Source organism: Apteryx rowi, unplaced genomic scaffold (genome assembly GCF_003343035.1).
Source record: "Apteryx rowi isolate R43461 unplaced genomic scaffold, aptRow1 scaffold_1083, whole genome shotgun sequence".
In the NCBI taxonomy this organism is placed as follows: domain Eukaryota; kingdom Metazoa; phylum Chordata; class Aves; order Apterygiformes; family Apterygidae; genus Apteryx; species Apteryx rowi.
Window position 1 is genome coordinate 30,565 of NW_020447290.1, and position 21,400 is coordinate 51,964.

The 21,400-nt window shown below is 40.3% G+C and overlaps 1 protein-coding gene across 1 annotated transcript in view; it reads left to right on the forward strand.

The window, feature by feature from the left end:
• AMPH (amphiphysin) overlaps positions 1-21,400 on the forward strand; it is a 60,198-nt gene that overhangs the window by 27,291 nt on the left and 11,507 nt on the right. Inside the window, exons 11-15 of the mRNA XM_026071483.1 lie at positions 4,208-4,315; positions 7,623-7,646; positions 9,264-9,287; positions 11,929-11,961; positions 13,090-13,140. Coding sequence (XP_025927268.1) covers positions 4,208-4,315; positions 7,623-7,646; positions 9,264-9,287; positions 11,929-11,961; positions 13,090-13,140 — 240 coding nt within the window. The remainder of the gene's footprint in view (positions 1-4,207; positions 4,316-7,622; positions 7,647-9,263; positions 9,288-11,928; positions 11,962-13,089; positions 13,141-21,400) is intronic.

The following is a 21,400-nucleotide window of genomic DNA, read 5'->3' on the forward strand; positions in this document are numbered from 1 at the left end:
AGAAATATGCAGATCAGAAGCTAATGCAGGATGTTTATGAATTTTTGTTTTCATGTGAATTATTGTTTTTGTACGAATTCATTTGACAACACAAGAGGATGTAGTCACAGCAAGAACCCCCAAATTATCTTAGAAAACTAGAACATGTGGTGTTTTGTTTCCTTGTGGAGGGTAGAAAAGGGCATTACCATGTTTCCCTTTTGGATCTATTTGAAAGAGGAAAGAGTTACTTCTAGTTAAGTCCCTGTGCAATTAATGAATGAAACCCTGCTGGGCAGCTCCCATGCTGGGAGGCCTATACACACTGACTGTCGGGCCCTTGCAGAAGGGGGATTTCAGGTCTGCTGCATCGTTGTACCCTGACTTTGTAGGAGTTATTCCTCTGACAGTGTGACCCCTGAGATCAGTGGTAAGGGCCAGCGCAACCTATGCTAGATGTGGTCCTCTGCATTAAATGCTATATTCAGCTAATCTTGACCTATCAAGCTAGCTAGGCAAGCAGAGATGGCACCAATTTGCTTTTCTGTTAAGAGCTGACACTGGAATGGGGCTCAAAATGAGTGTAAGTTGCATTTTGAGAATCTCTACAGCCTTTCTACAATAGGTGGGTATAAAAACATAATGGCATAATAAAGGTGGGCATGCTCTTGAGAATTGAAATCTTTCCCTTGTCTCTCAAGGAAAAAATTTATCTCCCTTCAGTGAGTGATTTACATCTCTCCCTCCTCCCTAGTCAAGGAATAACCTGAATGGCCTAAATTATTCCCTAGGCACCTTCTCATGAATGATCTGCCTTTCTCCTTCCACAAAGCCCATCCCCATTACTGTAATGTAACTGTGTCCAAGACCTTTGAGTATGTACAAGCATACACAAGTRGTGTAATATAGCGGGCTTTATATCCTTCTGTAAGACAACCAGTTATTGAAAATGTACTGCATGAAAACCGTAGGAAACACGGATGTATTTCTCTCTTGGTGCATACAGCATCTCCTGTACTCAGCAAGCTTTGGCTGGGTGGCAGGGAGGAAGCTCTCAAGCCTGCAGAGCACTCTAATGGTGCAGGTCTTCCCAAAGGACTGTGCTGGTGTCCCTGGCACTAGCCTCACTCTCGGAGGCATGAAACCAGCAGGCTGATGAGTAGTGCTGCGCTGCTTTAATCCCAGGCTTCAGACGGGATTATGAACAAGCCAAATACTTTTCTCCTCTTGAACACAGGAAGCAAACAGCCTGTACCTGCTGCTGTTCATCTCTCTCTCTCATGCGCTCTCTCTCTCTCTTCCCCCCCCCCCCCCCCCGCCTTCACCCAGCAGCACTAATGGATTTGGTGCTGTATGAGATGCAGAAAGACAGACAGTCTGCTAGTCCTACTTGATGCTGTTGAGTATTTCAGGCCTGGATTAAACAAAGCAACTCTCACCATTGTTTTATTTATTTTCAAGAGTGGATTTTATTCCTGCTAAGTAAAAGACCTGAGAAGATGTGATATCTGTGTGGCCAGAAGAGAGGGGTCATTTAAAAATGAGTGTTCCTGTTTTATTACATGTTTTCCTGTCCTTCCTCATCACACTCCTCCCATGTCATTATTATGCTGGGGTGCTRAGACGACTTGACAAAGTGTGGATATTCACACAGCTTTGGCTACTAAAATCCGCTTATCATTTTCGTGGCTGATGGTGCTTCTTGGTTTTGGACAGCTGCTTAAGTAAAATATTGCTAGTAGTCCAATTACTAGTGTCCAGTTACTAGCTTGGACATCAGAAGTCTGTATAATATGCCTCTTCAAGTACCTAACATCTAAGACAATGCATCAGGCAGCTCTGAAGGGACCAACTTCATGCTGCCTTTGGAGCAACTCAGCAGAGCTGCCGCAGTCAGTGCTCAGCGGTAGGGCTGAAGGAGCTGGAGGGTCGAGGCACAACCTGCGTTTCCCAGAGCTATTTTRAATCTTGTACTGACTGTTCGCAGAGAGAGGCTGGCAGGTATGCCCGTCCTCACGGGGAGTGTACATGTTTCTTGTGCCTTCTCTATCCCTTGAGCATAAGAGTGCTTTGAGAGATACAGCCTTCCTTCTGTTACAGTCGCCCCTTTCAAACATAGTGTTTCTTCATGCTGTGCTGGAATTAACATAGGCTGGTCAGGAGGCATTCCTGTAACAGCCTGGTCCTTATTAAAGGATTTCTTGAGGTTCCTGGTTTTCCTAAATCTTCGTCTAACTTGGTATCTCAGTTACACTGTATCTTTTCTTGGGGTTTTGTTCCTGGAGTTATAAGAAGTCTGTTCATTTTAGTCTGTGGGTAACAGATAATGTAATAATGTCTGCAGTCAGTAATCAGCCTATCAAAACAGGTACCTTAGCTGTCATCTTGCAGGGCCTAAGTGAGACTCCTATTAATTTTTTCCAGCCCTCATAAATAACAGCTTCATTCTAAAATCTCAGTGAAAGATAATTATCTTTTCCATCTCCATCCATTTCTGATTATGTACTGGTTAATGCCATGTTATTTCATCAAGCTGTATGTCCATATGAGTACTAGTGCCTCAAGGGTATATGTGATAAAATCTAAATACATCAGATGAATGGCATGGCAGAACTCTCAATGAAAGTAATCTTGGTGTACTAGTGGGGAGGCTGTTTTGGTTTCTGACTTTTTAAAACATGAGATTATAAGACTGGCTTTACTGGGTCAGACTAATTATTCATCTATCCGATTGTCATCGGAGGCCAAAAGTGGAAGCCAAGGGAAGAATATACAACAAGGCAAGCACAGCAGATGTTCCTTGTACCCCCTCCTCATATAGTCTCAAACCTCCAGCCATTTGCAGCCCAGGGGCTTCCTGAACATSGTTTCTATGCATTTAGTATTTCTCAATAGATTTCTTCTCCATGAATTTGTCTTTTCTGTCTTTCAGCACATGTAAAATTTTTGTGTTCATGGTACCCGATGGCAAGGAGTTCCCCAGCCAAACTCCATGTTACGTGAAGCACCACAAACTTTTCTTTATTCCAAATATTAGTAGTAACACCAATTCAGAAAGTTTATGGTCTTAAATGTCTTAAAAAAACCAAAGTCTTTCTATTATTGTTATTGTATCAGCTCCTAGTTTTGCTATTTTTATGCTTACCCTGTTCTTATAGACTTCTCCTGGCAGCCACTTTGGCCACAGTCAGGGACAGGAGGTTGGGCTGTGTGGACTTTTGGTCTGACCCTGTGTTACCATTCTTACGGAAGATTATAGATGGATATATGTGTACAAATCACTCCCCATAGTACTGTTTCCAGTCTGAACTCCTTTCAAAATAGCATGCTAATTAATATTTTATTATCTACATATTCTATACTTCAAAAGACAAGAGTTTCTCTCACTCTTTAATAACATTGAACAACTAGCAGTGCYAGCCTTGTTACCAAAACAAAGATGCTTGCCTAGAATATTTATTATTAATGATAATTAAATCTCAGCTGCAGTTGTTTAACACTAGTCAAAAATAGCCTTTTGTGTTGAGGCATGCTAATTATTTGTTCATGTTAATTTACAGAGGGAATGATCCGCAGCCCGTAGAACTAATACAGCTATTTATAGTGACCCCAGTGACGCTGGCTAATTCATTAATTGCAAATTAAAAAAAAAAGGCTGTAATGTGTAATCCAGTTTTGTAAGAGCGGATAAAGGTAGCAAGATTTAGTTAGTTACATAAGATGTTTCCTAAGGGTTAGAGCTAAGGACAACATTAAATGTGAATGTTATTCACATTCAGAATTGAAATTTAATTCAACTGGGTTTATGGACTTTTTACAAACCTTTGTGTTAAGGGGAGATTCATTTATTAGAATGTATGTGTGTTGGGTACTTTTTCTGTAGCTTTTAATTTTGGTGTCCAGCTCCAAGTACTTTAAAAGGGCCTTTAAAGTCAGACAGTGAACACTCAGCACTCTTGAAAGAGGKCTACAATTTGTTTAGCCTGAAAAGACAAAGGTGCGCTATGCAGAAATYGAAAGCATCATAGAGAGGAAGCTCATAAAAAGAAAAATTAAAGGTTATACTGAAGCTCAGGACAGTCTTCAGAGCTTCCTCCCCTCCTGGCTTGTGCTGCAGCCTGAAAAATATGTGATGTAATTTTTAGTTTTCTTTTGCCTCTTAATATTTTGTTGCCCAGGGTAGTTTTTAAGAGGTGAATTTTCAAGACTTATGTTTCTCTTCTACCAGAATGAAGTTCCTGAAGCTAAGAAAGAGGAATCTTTGCTAGATTTGGACTTCGACCCTTTCAAGCCAGAAGTTGTGTCAACAGCAGTAACTCATTCGCCCGTGTCTCAGGTATTTCTTTACCTTGAGGTAGGCAAAGCATATGAATGCAACTTACTGTGTTTGGTAGCAAAGATTTGCCTCGCGTAGCTTGATCTTCCTGAGCAGTTCTTGTCAGCCATATATCTTTCCCCTTCAATACCCCTGCACTCTTTGATGATGGACTGGAAGAGGAGGAAATTGWCAGGTGGTAAAATGAGATGTTTGTCAATGAGAGTGGTTGCTAGTACCTTGRCCTTGACTTTGGCATGTCATTATTTTCCATCTTTAGAGTAACTCTTGGTGCCAACATTATAATCCTCCAAAGCCTGTTTTCTGACAATTTTTCTGACCTGGCTTTGACTCCTGATGTCTGGAAAGAGGCCTCAGGAGACCTAGGTCTTATGGAGTCAGTATAAAATTGCTTTGCCGTGATGGAATTTCTGTACCAAGCAGGGGATGTGATCTGAGCGTTTTTGCTCTCATAATTCTATTTCAGACCTGACCTCAAGGAAAATGAGAGCATGGAACAGCATGTTTCCTTGCAGGATGTTGTATTAAAGAAATTCTGCATTCTATGGTACTGTTTGCTGTGGTAGTTTCTCTCAGCAATATGTTTTTAAAAAAAAAAAAAAGAGGCTGATAAGAGAGTTGCTGATTTTCTGTGGCTTGCCTCAGGGAACCTGCTGTTTTAAAATGCAGAATTCACCCTCACTACCCATAGGGTTGACAGTGCGGTAGGGGAGTTCCCCTGGCCAGCAGAGCTGGAGCTCTTGACTGTACACCGGCAAGGAAACAATATTGGCATCCTGCGAGCAAAGCCTGTTATCCTTCTGGCTATCACTAACCTGATTTATACTGAGAGATATGAAAGGTCTAATCATCTGTTCAGGAATGCAGCACTGGGAAAAGAGTGAGCAGACAGGAAGCTTTAAGGCTGAGACAGTCCTGGTTCTCTGCTGATCTTTCTCAATTAATTAATTTCGTCTTTGGTGTATAGGCCTAGTTATGTAACGAGATCTGTAGTGACCTCTAATGGGTTATGCAGTGTCACCACTCCAAACATTAACTGCAATTYCTCATTGTGGTTTGATCAAAGGAGTGTTTAATTATAGTAGAGGCTTTCTGCATCTTACTTGTTCTTTTTCTTGCTCCCTGTAAACAAGAAAGAAAATAAAAAAATAATCCCTTGGCATTCAGCATTGACAGGAAATTCTAGCTGTGACTTTGCTAATGCTACCCATTCAGCTTGTCTTGTAATAACCCTGATTAGAGCAATGGGATAGTCAAACCAAAGGCTTTTAACTTTTATGAAGCAGCATATGTGTCCTGACATCCTAATGTACAGATTGTGGGATGCTTTACTCCTTTAGTGAAAAAGAATTGTTTTTGATTCAACTGTACAATGAAATACAGAATATAATTCAATGTAGAAAAATACATTATACATAGGTTTTCATTTAGGTTCATACGATGCATTCACTGAATGCCTTTCATCCCTCTTCTCTCTTCTTTCCTCCATATGTATGTATAGATATATATAAACATACATCATTTTATATATATGTGTGTGTGTGTGTGTGTGTGTATATGTATGTATATATATAAAAGATGATTCTCGTGCATGGATGAGTCAGAGCACCATGTTTTCCGAAGAAGGGAAGATAGCCTTGCAGTGAGGCTTTCTGTCTCACTGGATGTGAAAGGGTCATTGCTATGGGAGCACAGACAGGATGAAATCTGTGATCTCCATATTCGGAAAGTCTTATGCTGCTTTGCAAGGAGATTAAGAACAGAGCCTTAAATGCGTTTTCTGAATGTGTATTGTTTTTTGCCTTGGTCATGGATGTTTTTCACTCAGCAAGCCGTGCTGAAGTAGTGAACTGAAGATAGGGGTAGGCATCTTTGCCACGACTCTCCTGGGAGGCCAGACATGACTTCCCTACTGATCGTTTAATTGCCTCCCTGCATTCCTCTGCCAGTGTGATCAGATCAGAGCAAGTGAGCCCCAGTCTGCCRTCTTCTCCTGCCTCTCCTCACTTGCTTTTCTGTTTCTATGACTGTTTCAGGAGTGGTCTTTCAAGACGTGTCTGGATAGCTTCCCATCTATGCACATCAACATTTTCCTGGGTGCTGTAATGTGTCTTGCCTTTCCCTCGTTGTGTTCCTTCCCCCTGGTGCTCAAAGGCATTGTTCCTTCCACTGAAGTCAGTAGGACTATTAGGGTTTGCATCAGTAAGGGCTATAAGAAGAAACCTATAATTTTTCCTTAGAGCTTGTATGTTCAGCTAACACAGTTATGGTGGAGTAAGCAGGTACACTTGAGCTGAATTACATCTACAGAAAAAATCATATACCTGGAATTAAAGAAAATTAAACTGATTGAGAATTGAGTGTTGGTGTTAATTTACTGTAAATCTGAGTAGTGAATTATTATTTTTGCCTTTTATTCATGAAAGTGGAAATGATTTGGGAAGCCATTCTGTCCTTTGTGAAATAAGAAGCAGGCAATAAAAGAAGCTAAATGCAGTGATCTCTTCTCTTAGGCAAATGTTAGATGTCACATTTAATATTTGCAAATATTTCAGGAAGTTTCTCTTTATAATGTCTTGTCTTTTTATTTTGCATTGACTTTGACCTAGGTGTGAACAAAGTAGATATGTTATAAAGCATCCCAGAGAGCTTTTGAGACTAACCAGGAGAGCTCCTTCTCTTGTGGAGGACTATTAACTTAGGACTGAAGTCTTCTGTTTTTCTTTCATTTGTCCGTTCAGCTCTTCTGCTGAGAGGCCACCAACATTTCTAATTAACAGACTGGGCAAGAAATTGAAAACATTGGTCAGCTCTCTTGTTTTGTTTCCCCAAAAGCATACCATTTTCTTTTCTGGTGTCCAAGTTGTGAGAAAACCCCTTTGTTGTTCTCTGTGGATAGTTGGATCATTTTTTTAACTGACTGAAAAGCCTGACCTTTGGCTTATGTAGGCAGTCACACCTTGCAGAGACTCCTGTACCCATTGAAGGTTATTCAGAGTCACTAGTTCAGAATCTGGTCTCTAGTCAAGTACTTAGTGGTATGAGTTCACTGGAAAAGAGCAACTACTCTGAAGTAGGAGATATCACGATYCATCACATACTGCCCATTCTGTTTAACCAAAAAGTATATTATACAGGTATGTACAGACACATATGCACTCACACATATATAGAAAAAAGTATATAAGTATGCATATAAATAAACTTCTGTCTCTGTTAGTTAATGCAACACAGTTATGTAGCACACTGAACATGTGATATGCAAACAGTATTTTTCTAAGTACCTTTTTCCCCCCTTATTTTTCAGACATTGCCATGGGATCTGTGGACGGTAAGCTTATCCTTGTAATTTGGGATATTTCTGTGCCTCTGATTTTGTAACACCCTAAACTCAGATTTATAATCCTTTCCCCAGAAGCCAAGATAAAGAATTTACAGACCATGACAAATACTTTAAAGTAGATGAAACCACCTGGGTTCCTTTAAAAACAACAGAAAAATATCTCTGTTTGGCCTACAAAACATAAATGATGCCAGCCTTCTAGGCTAATAAGATTCACAATTATTATAGCTAAGTATTTGCTGCTTTTATTCTCACATCTCTATTATAGCTATTGGAGGGTAGTCCTGGGTGCTAGTCACCTGTTTTAATTGTTTGAAGATGTAGTTCCTCAGGGTTTTAACCCAATGGACACCATTTTCACAGAATTCGGGAGTGAAGAGAGAATTTAACTTGTTCTTTTAATAATGGGCATACAGTGATCTGGAGTTATTCACAAAAACAGCTGCTGCTATAGGAAACCCCATGAATCCTTCCTTCTACCTCCTGGTGCCGAATCAAATATAATGATCTGCAAGAAGAAAACAGTTCATTTCGTGAGCTTTATTTTGAATTTGTGTCACAGTGATAGCTGGGTTGACTTGCTCTGTAGCCTGGAATGCTCAATTTTTGACCTTTTGCAGATTCAGCCAGCACAGAAATCTGTGGATGCTTCTTGTGTATTCAGATTTGTCATAGCATTTTGTGAATACACAACAAATGTGATGCATCTTAAATGCCCATCTCTTTCTCTTGGGAAAGGTTAAATAAATCCTGAAAAATAGTCGTATACTCAGACTAGCCAAAATTTCAAGGCTGTCAGTATAAAGACCAACTAAAATAACCCAGAAATGTTTTGAATTCATAGTTCTGAACTAATATAAGATATCTTTATCAGTGTCTTCTTGTCACACAGTTTTATTTATAGCTTGTTAATACATACTTTTGTAATACAACTGTTATTCTCTTTGCTCTTGTTTAAAAAAAAAAAATCAAGCAAATAATGAGCTTCACAGCTAAATGTTTGAAATTAGGGTTTCTGAACCTTTACTGAGTTTATCCTACTAATAAATTGGGTCTAGACTAGTTGTTGATCTGTCTTGCAGCATTTGCATCTGTTCAGAGCAGTGGTGTAGATAGTTGGCTTTGTGAGCTGGTGCCTTACTCTACCTGGCTGTAAATGCCTCTGCATGGTGCAAGGTGATGGAGAATCAGGCCTGAGTGAAGTATCTATGCCTTAGTGTAAATAGAAGTAAGGCCTGCTACCACTTGGGTTGCTTCCTTTCTTGTTCACTGTCTCAGAGTGATCCCTCTTTTCTACTGAGATGTAATAGGGTACCTGTGATAAAAGTGTCAGGGGCTTTCAGAGGAAAGCAGGGTGTGATAATTATTCAGTGTACATGTAGAACTTGTTTTCTGATGTAATCCAGTGGCTGGAAGTGTTGCATAAATTCATGGGCCTGTGATGAGTCTTTGGTGGGGGTCAGGAAAGGACCTGCAGTCCTTCCCCACACCAGTTCGGTAATCACTGCTGGGCGGAGAACTGATAATTAATGAACAGTTGCCATAACAAAAAAGCACCATGTTCTTATTTTGTTTGTTTTATATGAATGGTTTTCTTCCATACAGACAAGCAGTGAATTAGTGCAGCCGGTAAGCAAACTTTCCCTCAAAATTGCAACCATTTTAGATACATGCTTGAGTCAATGTGGTGTGATATATAGTTCTTTGCCTTGTCCATCGGTGTTGCTCTTTTAGATTGCAATCTACTGTCTCCTAACATTGCAAATCACATAGCTTTTCCTTAAACTGCTAAATTTATTCACTTTCATTCTTAAAAATTAAAATTGCTGTAGTAAAATATAAATTTTGTGTTTTCTCATCAAGTCCACCTTTATCTTTTTCATCTTGTGTTTTTTCTTTGCTTTTCTGTCTGCTCAAAGCTTGATTCTGCAAAAAGTCTTTCCCTGTGTAACCTGGTCATGGAGGAAACCCCAAACAGTGGGTCATCAGAAGATATTAACAGATCCCAAACTGATCTAAGTTCACTCAGCTGTGGCCTAGATGTTAGCACACCCAGTGTCAGCCAGGAAATTACTGCAGGAGGTTCTTGGCTTTTTCCTGGGGCAGAGCAAATCTCAAGCGAATCCACTGGTACTCTACCTGTTAGTGTTTGGCCTACTATAGGTGAGCAGGAGGATGCTGCTCCAGGGTCAACTTCTGTAAACAGAAACCAGAGGACTTCACTGGAGGCCCATTTGGATGTTAAAAATGTCCCGTGGGAAGATGTGGTAACTGATCAGCCTTTAGAGACCATAACCAGTTTTGAGACACCCATCCTGGGAACTGATAGCTTGCTGGATGAATCCCTCCCATGTGAATTGCAAAAGGCAGAGGAAGAACAGGAGGAAGAAGAGTCTATGTGGACAGGTGTCGAGCCAAGTGAAAAGGTAGAGACCAAAGCTGTTAACTACAAGGAGAGAGAAAGTACASAGGAGCTGGAAGAGGGAGGCTGTGAAACAAAAGAGAACAGAGAGGCAGAACTTCATAAGGTTTTAGCAAAGCCAAATGGTGAAATTTTAGTAAGTACAGAGGCAGAAACTATATATGTGTCAGAAAATAATAATGGGGAAGCTGGGACAACTAGTGGGACAACTAGCTGGGACAACCTAGAAAATGCTGGGGAAAAAGAATTCAAAGAATTCAAAGACATAAATGTCATTGAGGAGACAGATGGAAAAACACCATTGCTGAGCACAAGGTTGGAAGATGGGGGCAAAATAGTAGTGAACAACTGTAAAACTATAGAAGGCACTGGCACTGAACCTGAGAAAGTCTTGGGTATCTGGGATCAGGACCATGAAAGGGCATTTGAAGATGGCTTAGACCAAACTGGCAATGCTATTGGAGGCAGTACCTCCATGGAGTGTATAAACGTGATGGGATGTGTTGACCTAGAGGTAACTGACCACACAGAAAAGGACCCTACAGATATTGGAAACATTCTGTGTGATGCTGAATTATTCAGTGCAGAAGAGTCCGATAAAGGAACTGAAGACAATAGCATCAGCCTCCTCCAAAACGATAGTGCTGCTGATGAGTGTCAAGCTACTGCTGAAAAAGAATGTGCATTGCTGCCCAAGACAGCTGACACTGCCTGTACACACTGCAGTGATTCTTGCCTAGATCATACAGAAGACCAAATGGTAGGTAGGGCAGCAGAAGCAGCAGTTTTTGAAGAGCATCCTAGTAACAGTGGTGTTCCTGAAGCCTTGGAAACAGACCCTTGGCTGGCAAACTGGGATCCAATGGTTACTAATGATTCCTGGGGGTTTTCTAATCTGTCAGATAGCCAAGCTAATGGATTGGATAATTGGCCTTTTTTCCCCAGGCAGCAAGACTCAGAGGAAGGTAACATGGAAAATGTTTGGTTAGGCATTAGTGATAAATGGTCCACGCAGGACCTGGGAGGGACTGATAACAGCTGGGGAGAAGTAGGTGTAAGCCCAAGCGATAAAAGTCAGGAGACAACAGTAAAACAAGGCTCKCCTGGGGAACAGGCAAGCATTAGCAATCCTGGACTGAGCAAGGAGATAGCTAGACCCTTGGTTCTGTTTCAAATGGGAAATTCCAGAAATGCTAGCACCGAGAGTTCGACTAGTCCTAAGGACAATGAGACCAACAACTCAGATTTATCTGAAGATGAAATTGCTAACCGGAGATATGGATTATTGTACCAGGAAATAGAGGCTGATAAAGAAGAGGTACCTACCCCAGTGTGTAGCCTAGTCTAGACAAAGAATTCCTTAAGCCATGTGTAACCTTGTTGTTTAAAAACAATCCGTTTATGTTTCCCACTACCCCTTCTAAAGCCTTGCTACTCTTTTTTGAAAAATTGTCATGCAACTGTTCAAAATGTGGTGCGCTTCAGCCATGCAATGAAGCAGGCTGACAAAGACACATTTAAAAAGGTGAATGAAGCTTTGAACTGTGAAGGCACATAGTGTCTCACAACTTTATTTTATATGTATAATTTTAAATGCGCCTACAATCCTTTCTTTATGAAATTCTAAAGTCARCCTGCTTTTTGTTTTTGTTTTGGTGTTTTCTTTAAGCCTATGAAACCTGTTATCAAATAGCTCTGTCATCAAATTTCTTGCTGCCTTGCCYTTTTTTATTTTTGTTTATTTTGAAAATGTTTGGCCTATTTTTATTTTGCAAATAAAAGCATTTTGACTCATGTTCTGGTTTAGTAAACAAATGATAATTTGTTCTGATCTTTACTTCTACTTAGGCATCCAGCACAGCATTTAATGGATTTGCACAGGTAAGAAATAAACATGTTTTGAGAGCTTTTTCTGTGCTGTTAGGAAMAGATTAGGACTGGCTGTGCAATTTTAGGAAATCTGTTCTGCTGACTAGCTTCACAGTAATGTTATACCAAGACAATTCCAAACCCTGCCTGCTCTCTGAAATTATTACTAAACATGCTAGAATGATGCTAATACTCTTGGTACTCTTGGCCTTGCTGAATTTAATAGCAAAACTCTCACTGCCTTAGTGGGACTAAATTTTTGCTGTTTTGGCTTTTTTATTACATTCCTTTGTGGCTTTTTCTCACAGTTCCCAAATACTGTAAATGATGGCTTCCTCCATCTTACACACTTCAGTAACTGTATGTGTGTATACATAAAATGAGTTTTATTTCTTTCTGCACCTTTATTTTCATTTAAAATGTATTTTAATCTGAAAGTTAAACCTAAATTATTTGTTTACTGCTATGCTGCTGATGATACTCCGTGTTAGGTGCTGCAGAGGTGCTATGAACAAAGATAGCACATTTGTGCTTTCAAAGTCCAGGGCTGTGTATTGTCTGGGTCTTCATTAAGTTCCAGCAGCTTTTCAGACTGGCTCTTCTGCAGCATACCCTGTACACCACTCTTTTAAAAGCACGCAAAAAAAATGAGCTAATATAAGGCTGGAAATGAGTCCTTCAGTGCTAATTCATGTTGCTTCAGCCCTTTTAAATTAGTAAAGGATCCAGAAGGAAGGGGCAAGGTGCAAGGCTCCCACCCCTAGTCATTAGGGCAAAATGTTTGCCCCAGGGAAATCAAAAGTTGATAYCCACTGATTTCAGTAGGGATAGGATTTTACCCATCAATGTTTTCCAATTAACTGTTTCTGAATGATTAAGATGTTGGAAAACCCTTTGTCCACTTTTGTACCTACTTAATGCAGGTAAAATTTTGTATCCGCAATAACTTGGCAGTACAGCTAATATCCGAAGAAAAGCCCAGAATGAAGAAGATGTGAAAGTAGCTTAGAGCTAGTTTAGTCTGTGAGAAGTTATTGATAGCTTTACCTAAGTAACTCATGAAAAATTGTCTTTGGTAGCCTCCTGAGAAAATCCCGTCTCAAATACTTTTGCCTCATTGTTTTTCATTTTTATATCTAGGATACCTCTCTGTTTACAGTGAAATCAAATGAGAATGTGACAGAAGCTTTGGTAAGTTGTGGCTTTTGCTTCATTTTTAAATGTCCTACAAAAAAGGGTACTGCTTTTACTTTGTGCAAAGCTATTTGCTCCTTGTATGTGTTGCCATCCTCTAACTCAGAAAATTTTAATCTGAAAGAGCTGGTGAGTGAGTGGGTCCATTTTAGTTGTGTAAGTCTTTTCTCAGTGAAGCAATCTTTTGCAAGGAAAGCATAGAGAAGAAGAAATACTGCTTTGAAGCAATTGGCTTTAAAGAAAAGAAAAACAGGGTATTTAAGTCATTTTTAATTTTAAGATGTATAATCAAATAATTTTTCATTTATTGCAGTTAAGAAATGGCAATAATCAGTACTATGACCCAGTGCACAGCAAGCAGGTGATGGTACATAATGGCTGTATACCCATCTCCAGTATTACTGTAGCTTTATCCACCTAGAGCTGTGACTTTTCAAGAAATATCTTCCACGTATTAACAGACTTTTAAAGACTAGAGGATCTTTTGTGAAGTGACCACACTCTGGCAGTTTCATAGTTTCTGTTACAGTCTTTGGTTAGCCTGGTGTAAGGATATGAAATAGCTGCAGTGCTGGGGTTAGTGTCATAGAATGACATTGAAAATACTTTTTAATGTGGCTTTTGTATAATGTCTCAGGTGATGCTTCAGTGTTCAGCACCACCTCAGGTGGTGCATTCAGTGTTCAGAATCATTACTGAATACACTGAGAATATTTTTAGCATTTTTACTTGTAGTTCAAACAGGCAACTAGTCTGAAGCCTGCTTGTCCATAAGTGACTTGAAGCACATCAATACAATCTTCATGATAACATGTTGTCTGTGATTCTAAGTCTAAACGTTTCTTCCAGCATTAAACCTCAGAAAACTCATTAGTCATCTTACCTGGGATAAATCTGTCTTGTGTTTCTCATTTCAGTCCTATTTCTTCTTTGTGAAATTCCCTAGAGCTTGTATTAATACACTAGACAGAGAGGTTCTGCACAACATGTTACCAGATAATGAATGTTTCTTGATACTGTGTCAAATCCTGAAGGTCTTGCTTAGGCAAACTTATCTGTACCTCATTAAAAATCAGTTGTCTTAAGGAATATGTAAGAAAAGAAGTGAAATGCTATGGATTTTTCCATAAAAATAAAAATATTGGCAAGGAAAAGATTTTAGTATCTTTGAGAATTTCGTGGAAGCTGTCTCTTTATCACAGGAGACCTTACAGCCAGCTGCATGTTATTAAATGCAAAGCAATTAAATAGCTTTTGAGTTTCATATTATGCTGAACAATTTTTTCATGGCAAATTAATCTACTGRGGTGGTTTTGTTTGACTGAGTCAGCCATCTTTATAAATGGTTTACGCTGAGTTCAGCTTGTAGCCCTCTTGTATGTGTGTGTGTTTGCAAGGTGATGTCCCCATGCAGAGAGATCCCGTCTCTGTGCTGGAGATCCCACTTGTGCTCTGAGCTACTTTGCTACTGTACTGAACTTCTTGCAGGCTGGTGGTGTTTGCTAGATCCTCGGGCTAAAAACAAGCATAGGCCAGAATTTAAAAGGGTAGAAATCCCAGTAGTGTGGCTGGTAAATGGWTGCCTGGTAGGTAACTGAGAGCTCAAGAGGGAATATGTGTTAATAAGAAATCAAGGATGATTTTCACACTGCAGGAATTCAAGCAGTCAGTGGTTGACCATGTGTATGTAAAAACCATTTGGGTCTCTGATATTTGCTTCCTACCCTCACTAGAGAAGGGGCCATTTTGTCAGAAAACTGACAGAACTAAGGAATAGGAGGTAGTTTTAAAACCTCACAAGAAGTCCTGGGTTGGGACATGCAAGTGCCAGTTTCAGCTCCTGGCTTTGCCATCACTTTCTGGAGCATCTCTGAGCGAGCTGAATACTTTCCCTCTGTTTCCCTGGCCCCTTTCTGTGACTCAGGAGGGTAAGACTTTCTTTCCTTGCAAGGAAGGGATGTAGGGACTGGCTCAGTTTACATAAAGCCCTTTGGGGATGAAAGCACTCTTTAGCTGCTAAGCATTAATGGGATGGTGTAAGGCCAAGCACTGCTGTCCTCTTCCCAGCAAAGTCCTGTAGGACTGAGCCTGTAGTGTGGCAGCTGTGAGTGAAGCAGCACTGTCACGGGCATAGTTCCCATTCCCCTCCTCCCCCATAATCACGTGCTTTTCAATGATTTTTCCACCGTCTACTTAAAAACCAATAAAACAAAAGACTGAGGCCGAAGAAGCTCCACCTGGGGAACCCAAGGTTGAGGAAACCCCTGCTGCTGCTGTTCTTGAAAAGGAGGCCGTCCCCGCTGAGCCCACTGAGCCAGCAGAGCAGGCTGTGGTGAGTGACCTATCCCTCACGTGCTCCCGGGCCTCATCTGAGCCACCTTTCGCCATGGTGAATGTGCCTGCTGCATTTCAGCCATCCTTTCCATTCTTCACCRTCTGCCCCTGGCTGGTGTCCCCAGCACCCACCTGCGTCACAGCATATCTTTCCAGCATGTGTGCTCCTCTCAACTCTGAAATGTCATTCCTCTCAAGTCTGGCATTTTAGACTGAAGTTCAGCTGAATGATTGTGGTTTCACATTTTGTTTGATTCCAGACAAACTTCAGAAGGGGAAAGAATTGATGCCATTTATAAATGACCTTATTAGCGTTTGTTTGGTTTTTTTTCCATTTCATTTCAAGCTGAGCTGTAAGCACTAAGCCAGTGTACATCTTTTATGGTCCTTGCTTGAGCATGAAAATACCAGCAAAAAGTGATTGTAATGTAAATATCTACAAGTCTCATGGTTTTAGAAGCCAGCAGCTGGCTGAGGAGGGAACTCCAAAGCACCAATTTGGAGATTTTGAGATGTCAGCATTCAGGAAACAGTGGGAGGAAAGAAGCGATAGGCTCTGCCAGAACATCCCGTATCGCTATAAATCGAGAGGTGCACTGAGATGGTGGGGGGGTTTTGTTTGTTTTTTTGTTGTTGKTTTTTTTGTTTGGTTCCCTTTCTGATAACAGGTATCCCTTTCTGATAACAGGTATCCCAGTGAATATTCTTTTTATCCAGCTTCTACTTACTACAGTCACAAGGTCCTGTAGGTGGGTGACACCTACAGACTAAGAAACCTTGAAAGAAAAATGCATCTATTTTTGCAGGCTACCAGTCCAACAGTGTCAGTGCTTTTCTTGACACCAAAACCTTGCTCAGAGTCTGTAACAAGTGTTGGTCACTGTTATAATCTGTACAGGAGTTGCTGGACCAAATCTCAGGAGGTAGTGACCTCCTGTAAAGCCAACTAAATATGAAGTTGCACAGCTCCTGTTCTTTAAACAGTTATAAGCCTTCTGCAGAATGCCCCTTCTGGGGAACTTGAGCTGATGTCCTCAGAGGCAACCCCCTGTTGCAGGAAAGGGCAATCATTCCTTCTTAAGAGTGAGTAAAATAACTCCATATTATTTCATTTTCCCCAAAGTTTGTTTTACTGAATCAYGAATCTGAGGAATGAACCTGAGGACTGTTGTAGATTCCTTGTGTAAAACTGGACAGAAAAAGGATTTGTTTCCTGGGTCAGTTCCTCTGCCACTGAAGTCAGTGGATGTTTCATAAGTCTGCTTTTGACAATTGAGCACACTTTGCAGTACATGTTCCCAGTAGAACAAGGTTCTCCTTACTGAACCTGCCTTTAGCCTTGAGCAAGTCCCCGTGTCTCCATCTGTTAAGTAGGGATGATGATACCCTCTTTTTCCTAAAGGTGGGTATTTTTCAGTAAAGCATRTAATACACTGCCACATGGGAAGCAATTAATTAGGCTGTAGCGGATGCAGACTGGCTGAAGAAAATCAGTCATTAGTACCTATGGATGTGGCAGTGCAGTGCATCAGAAGAAGGATTATCAGGTGTGCAGCTACTGTAGCATCTCATGTATCTGTCTCTGGAGCTGATCTTGTTCAACATTTTTATTAATGGTAGTGGCTCAGACACTGCAAGCCTGCTGATGACATTTTTCAGTGACCACAGGTTGGGTAGTGTCATTAATATTGAAGGTTAGCATTAGGATAGCATACAAGCAGAACTGAGGGACAATCTGCAAATGGTTGGAAGCAGTTAATATGGTAAAGGGCTCACTAGCTCTGCCTGCCAGTCGGAGGCTGATTATCTGCTGGCGGTGCTGGATCCTTATAAAAGCCACATGTAATACTARGTGAGCTGTCTGCAGCAGAAAGAAGGAAGTACTAGTGTTGGTGTGCAAGGCTCTGGAGTACAAATGTAGTTTAATTAAAGACTCACTTAAATGAGGCAAGAGCAGAGCAGTGCTACTAGCATGATGATGAGAGACCTTATCTAGTGAGAGGAGGTGGGAGGAAGACGACTTGTCTAACCAAACAACTGCTGATTAGTGCTGTCTACACATTCATCGGTGGGATGAACAGTAGAGTGAAAAATAACTAAATAAACTTAAGAAAGGTGTTGGAATGAGAGTATCCCCATATGCTCAACGTTTCAGAAATACATGTGCTCTGGAAATCGGAACATTTTTCCCCATTAGAGCAATCAGATTCTGGCGCAGCTTTCATTTTGAAGTAATGGGGACAAAACCTGAAGAGGTTTCAAAGTGCCGATTATGACTGGGGTTATATGATCGGGTGTCTGTGACAACAGCAGATTGGATGTTGTGACCCAGGAGGTTGCTTCCTGTCCAATGTTTCCTATTAATAAGAGATGGATTAGTTCTTTTTTTTTTTTAATCTGCTGGAGAAAAAAGTAAATACCTGCCCTGGGTTGTTTCTGCACTCTGACTGCATAAAACTTCACTCTTTAAAAGAAGTCAGATCTTCAAATATTCAGTTATATTACCTAAAAATGTACACAGGGCTCATACTGATTGCTATATACTTTATATTCAGAGGCATACATCACCACCTCAAACCTTTGCGCAAACTGAAAGTGCTGTTTAAACTCTCTGCATAATCAGACCAAGTTATTTCATTCGTCACTGTTTCAGTTCACATTAAATTGTTCTTCTCACAGAGAAGATGAAACAGATATTTTATAGAAATTGCTCTGGAAATAGGAAGAATGTCAGTACTGGACACCTGCCATACATGTGGACATCTCATACAGATAGATGAGCTTGCYTGGGTGGTGTCAATCAATACTTCAGGGGTTTGTACCACTGGATTAAAAAATGTTATCCAGTGGGAAGGATATGAAAAAGCAGGTTGAACTTTAGCCTTAGCACCTGCCTAGTTATCATTCTTCCCTTGCTGCCATCTGACTGAGAGAGGGAAAAAAAAAAAAAYCTATTGTGGAAGGAAAGGGGGACAGTGCTGGGTGGGCTGTTCTGGAGGACTTTGGGGGAGAAGGGAGATACTCCCTGTCTCTGTCCAACCCTTCCTTTTSAGTATTCAAGTTTTTCATTCTCTTTTTATTCAGTTCCATGGTACACACTGGAGCAGATGATCTCAGGATCATCCTCTTACACCCTCACACATCCAAACTAAGAAGGCCGCATGCTCTGTGGAGACCCAGCTCTTCCCCTTCTGTGTGTTTTCTTTTGAATTGATATAAGTCACAGTAATAACTTGTCAACTCTATATAGAGGCTAACAATGAAATTGCATGTCTGAGGCACAACTTTTTGTCAAACTCTTCTCCCAAATGTCTGATGTCTAGTCAGAGTAAATTTGATAGTTTGGACTAAAGAAGGATGAAGGGAAGGTGAATAGAAAAGGGATGGGAAATCAGTCATTAGTCTGGAGCTCTGCTCTTCAGGTGACTGAATGACAGAAAGTAATGCAGAGGAAAAAATATTAATGAAACATAAAAGGTTGTTTCTAAATGGTTTTCTTTTGATTTTCTGTAAGGATTTCATAAAGAAAAAATTATGCAATAAATTATTTTACTAAAAGGAAGCCAGCTCCTTTTTATATGGCACTAAGACAAAGCAAAGTCATAAAATTTTTTGCATGTCTTAAGCGCTAATTAAATGATGGGCTGTGGCTCCAATACTGCTCATTCAGTGGTTGACTGACATGACCTTTTCAGATAATCCATTTTGCTGCCTGAATGTCACTGTAGAGTTCTTAGTTCATGTTCTGTCAGAAGGTGGTCTAGCTGAGGCAAAGAATTGCAGAATTATTGGGAAAGAGGTAAAGAAATAGAGCTTAAGAGACAGGCAATATAGTAGCAGTCCAGGAGAAAGACCATAGGCATTAAATGTAAGTTAAACAATTTTGATTAGGTTTTTCTTGAGTTTTTTTGTTGTTGCTTTTCAAGTATGAAGTCATCAGAGATGGGGAGAGAGGGAAGGAGGGGGAGAAAGTGGGAAGGAGGGTTCTGGGAAAATAAGCTGAAAGTGTTGATTTTAAAAAAATGCCTGAAATAGTCATTCTTAATTTGGTCCTGTAGGAGCAGCAGTTTTTAGTTCAGGAAGTACTTTCCAGGAACTGTTGCAAAGAAGAGTTTTGAAGATTAGGATTGATGACAAATATGATGAAAGATGAGGAAATACGATCGAAGCTAAGGAAATAACATGGAAACATGTCATTTCTCATCAGCAGATCTGCATTTGTTTACTTTATAAGTGAGGGTCTACTTAAAAAGTGGATTTGCAAAATATTGGTTGGTATTTTCACATTGGGAATCTTCTATGGGTTTAGGTAACTTCCTGTTTGTAGTGTCAGCCACTAGTCAGTTTATTTTTTCTTTAGTAAATTTCCTGTCAAATCACATTAAGCCAGAAAATTCATGACATGCATTGTTCACTGTAGGTGCTTAGGGGTAAATTTTCTGGCAGGGATTTCTCTTAAACTGGGAAAGAATGACCCAGTGGACAAGGTACTTATTTCCTGCTATRAGAGTTTTGGATGTGGCTACTTTTTCGTAGTTCATTATTGCCAACAATATTGGCAAGACTTCGTTACAACAGCTCATCATAAATTGCTGCATGGGATCTTATTGCATGTTTGTGTATTGGTCCTTCAGGTCTCACCTGCCATGGAACAAATAAAATTTTTTATTAGTAGCTGGCAACAGTTGATCCTTTTTCTAATTTTCTTTTTTTCTTTTTGTGGATAACAAAATGTTTGGCAACTAAAGGAGCAGAATGGCCATTTGCATTGTACCCTAACAGTGCTAGCAGAGCCAGTTTAGCCCTGGTAAAGCCCTCGTTGCATGGACTTCTGCACACAAACAGTTTTGTTTCCCTCTTTCCGTAACATCCCCAAAGGCAGATGTGAAATGCAAAGGATACAGTCTAAAGAATATAGTGCATTAATGACTGATCGATTTGTTTTTCAGATAATAGTACCTTTTCGCCCCTTTCACATTGAAACTTCAGCTRAATCCTGAAGCATAGATGAGTATTTTTGGAGCTTTTCTGGTAGATGCTGCTGAACCCAGTGTACCTGTCCTGCTGCATTCACAGGAGAATGTCGGATATGCCACCTAATAGTATTCTCTAGAACAGAGAGAAGTTGAGGAGAAAGATGACGAGCACAGTATATTAAAGTGAGAGCTTAGGCAATTTTGTTATTTACGTTTCTTATTCTCTTACATGTGAGATAAAATGCCTGAAGTTCATAGTACTGCTCAGAGATCAGCTTTTTGACTTTCGTTGACTCGTTAGTTCTGAGAGAGCCTTTCTGTGCTTTTTGTTTGACACCTGCCTGGATGCTGATGTTCTCCCGTTAAAGCAGTCAGATACTCAGCTAAATACTGTGATTTTCAAAGCTGTGTATAAACATATATGGAGCTACCTCCTGATAAGCTCTTTGCAGACACTGAACAAGTACAGCAGAGGCCAAGAAACAGCCTTCAGCTTTGAGGGTATCTAATTATGGCTGAATCCCACTGTAGGTACAATTCATTGTGCACAAATGGCTGAGCATGTAATCTGGGAGAGCAGTAAAATGGTTAGATATAGAAGAGTGATTAACTGATGGGAGAGAACCGAGGCAGATCTTCAACTGATATAAAATAGTGTTGTTCTACTGAAGTCTGCAGAAGCAGATTTTACTCATCTATGGAACCAGGGTGTTACTTTAGTCAGATAATATTTTAGTCATTCTTTTTACTAGAGCTTTCATGCCTTAAAAATGGCACAATCCATGCTACCATGCCTCTCTTATAAACCCCCACCATCTGCAAAATACCAACTTCCAACAAATCAAAAGAGCAATGCTACTAATTTGACTAGTGAGCAAGATTTGTCATGAAGTAAGGGAAACTACTTACTTTCCCCTTTCTCACCAACACTGTTCATTTAGCTAGCC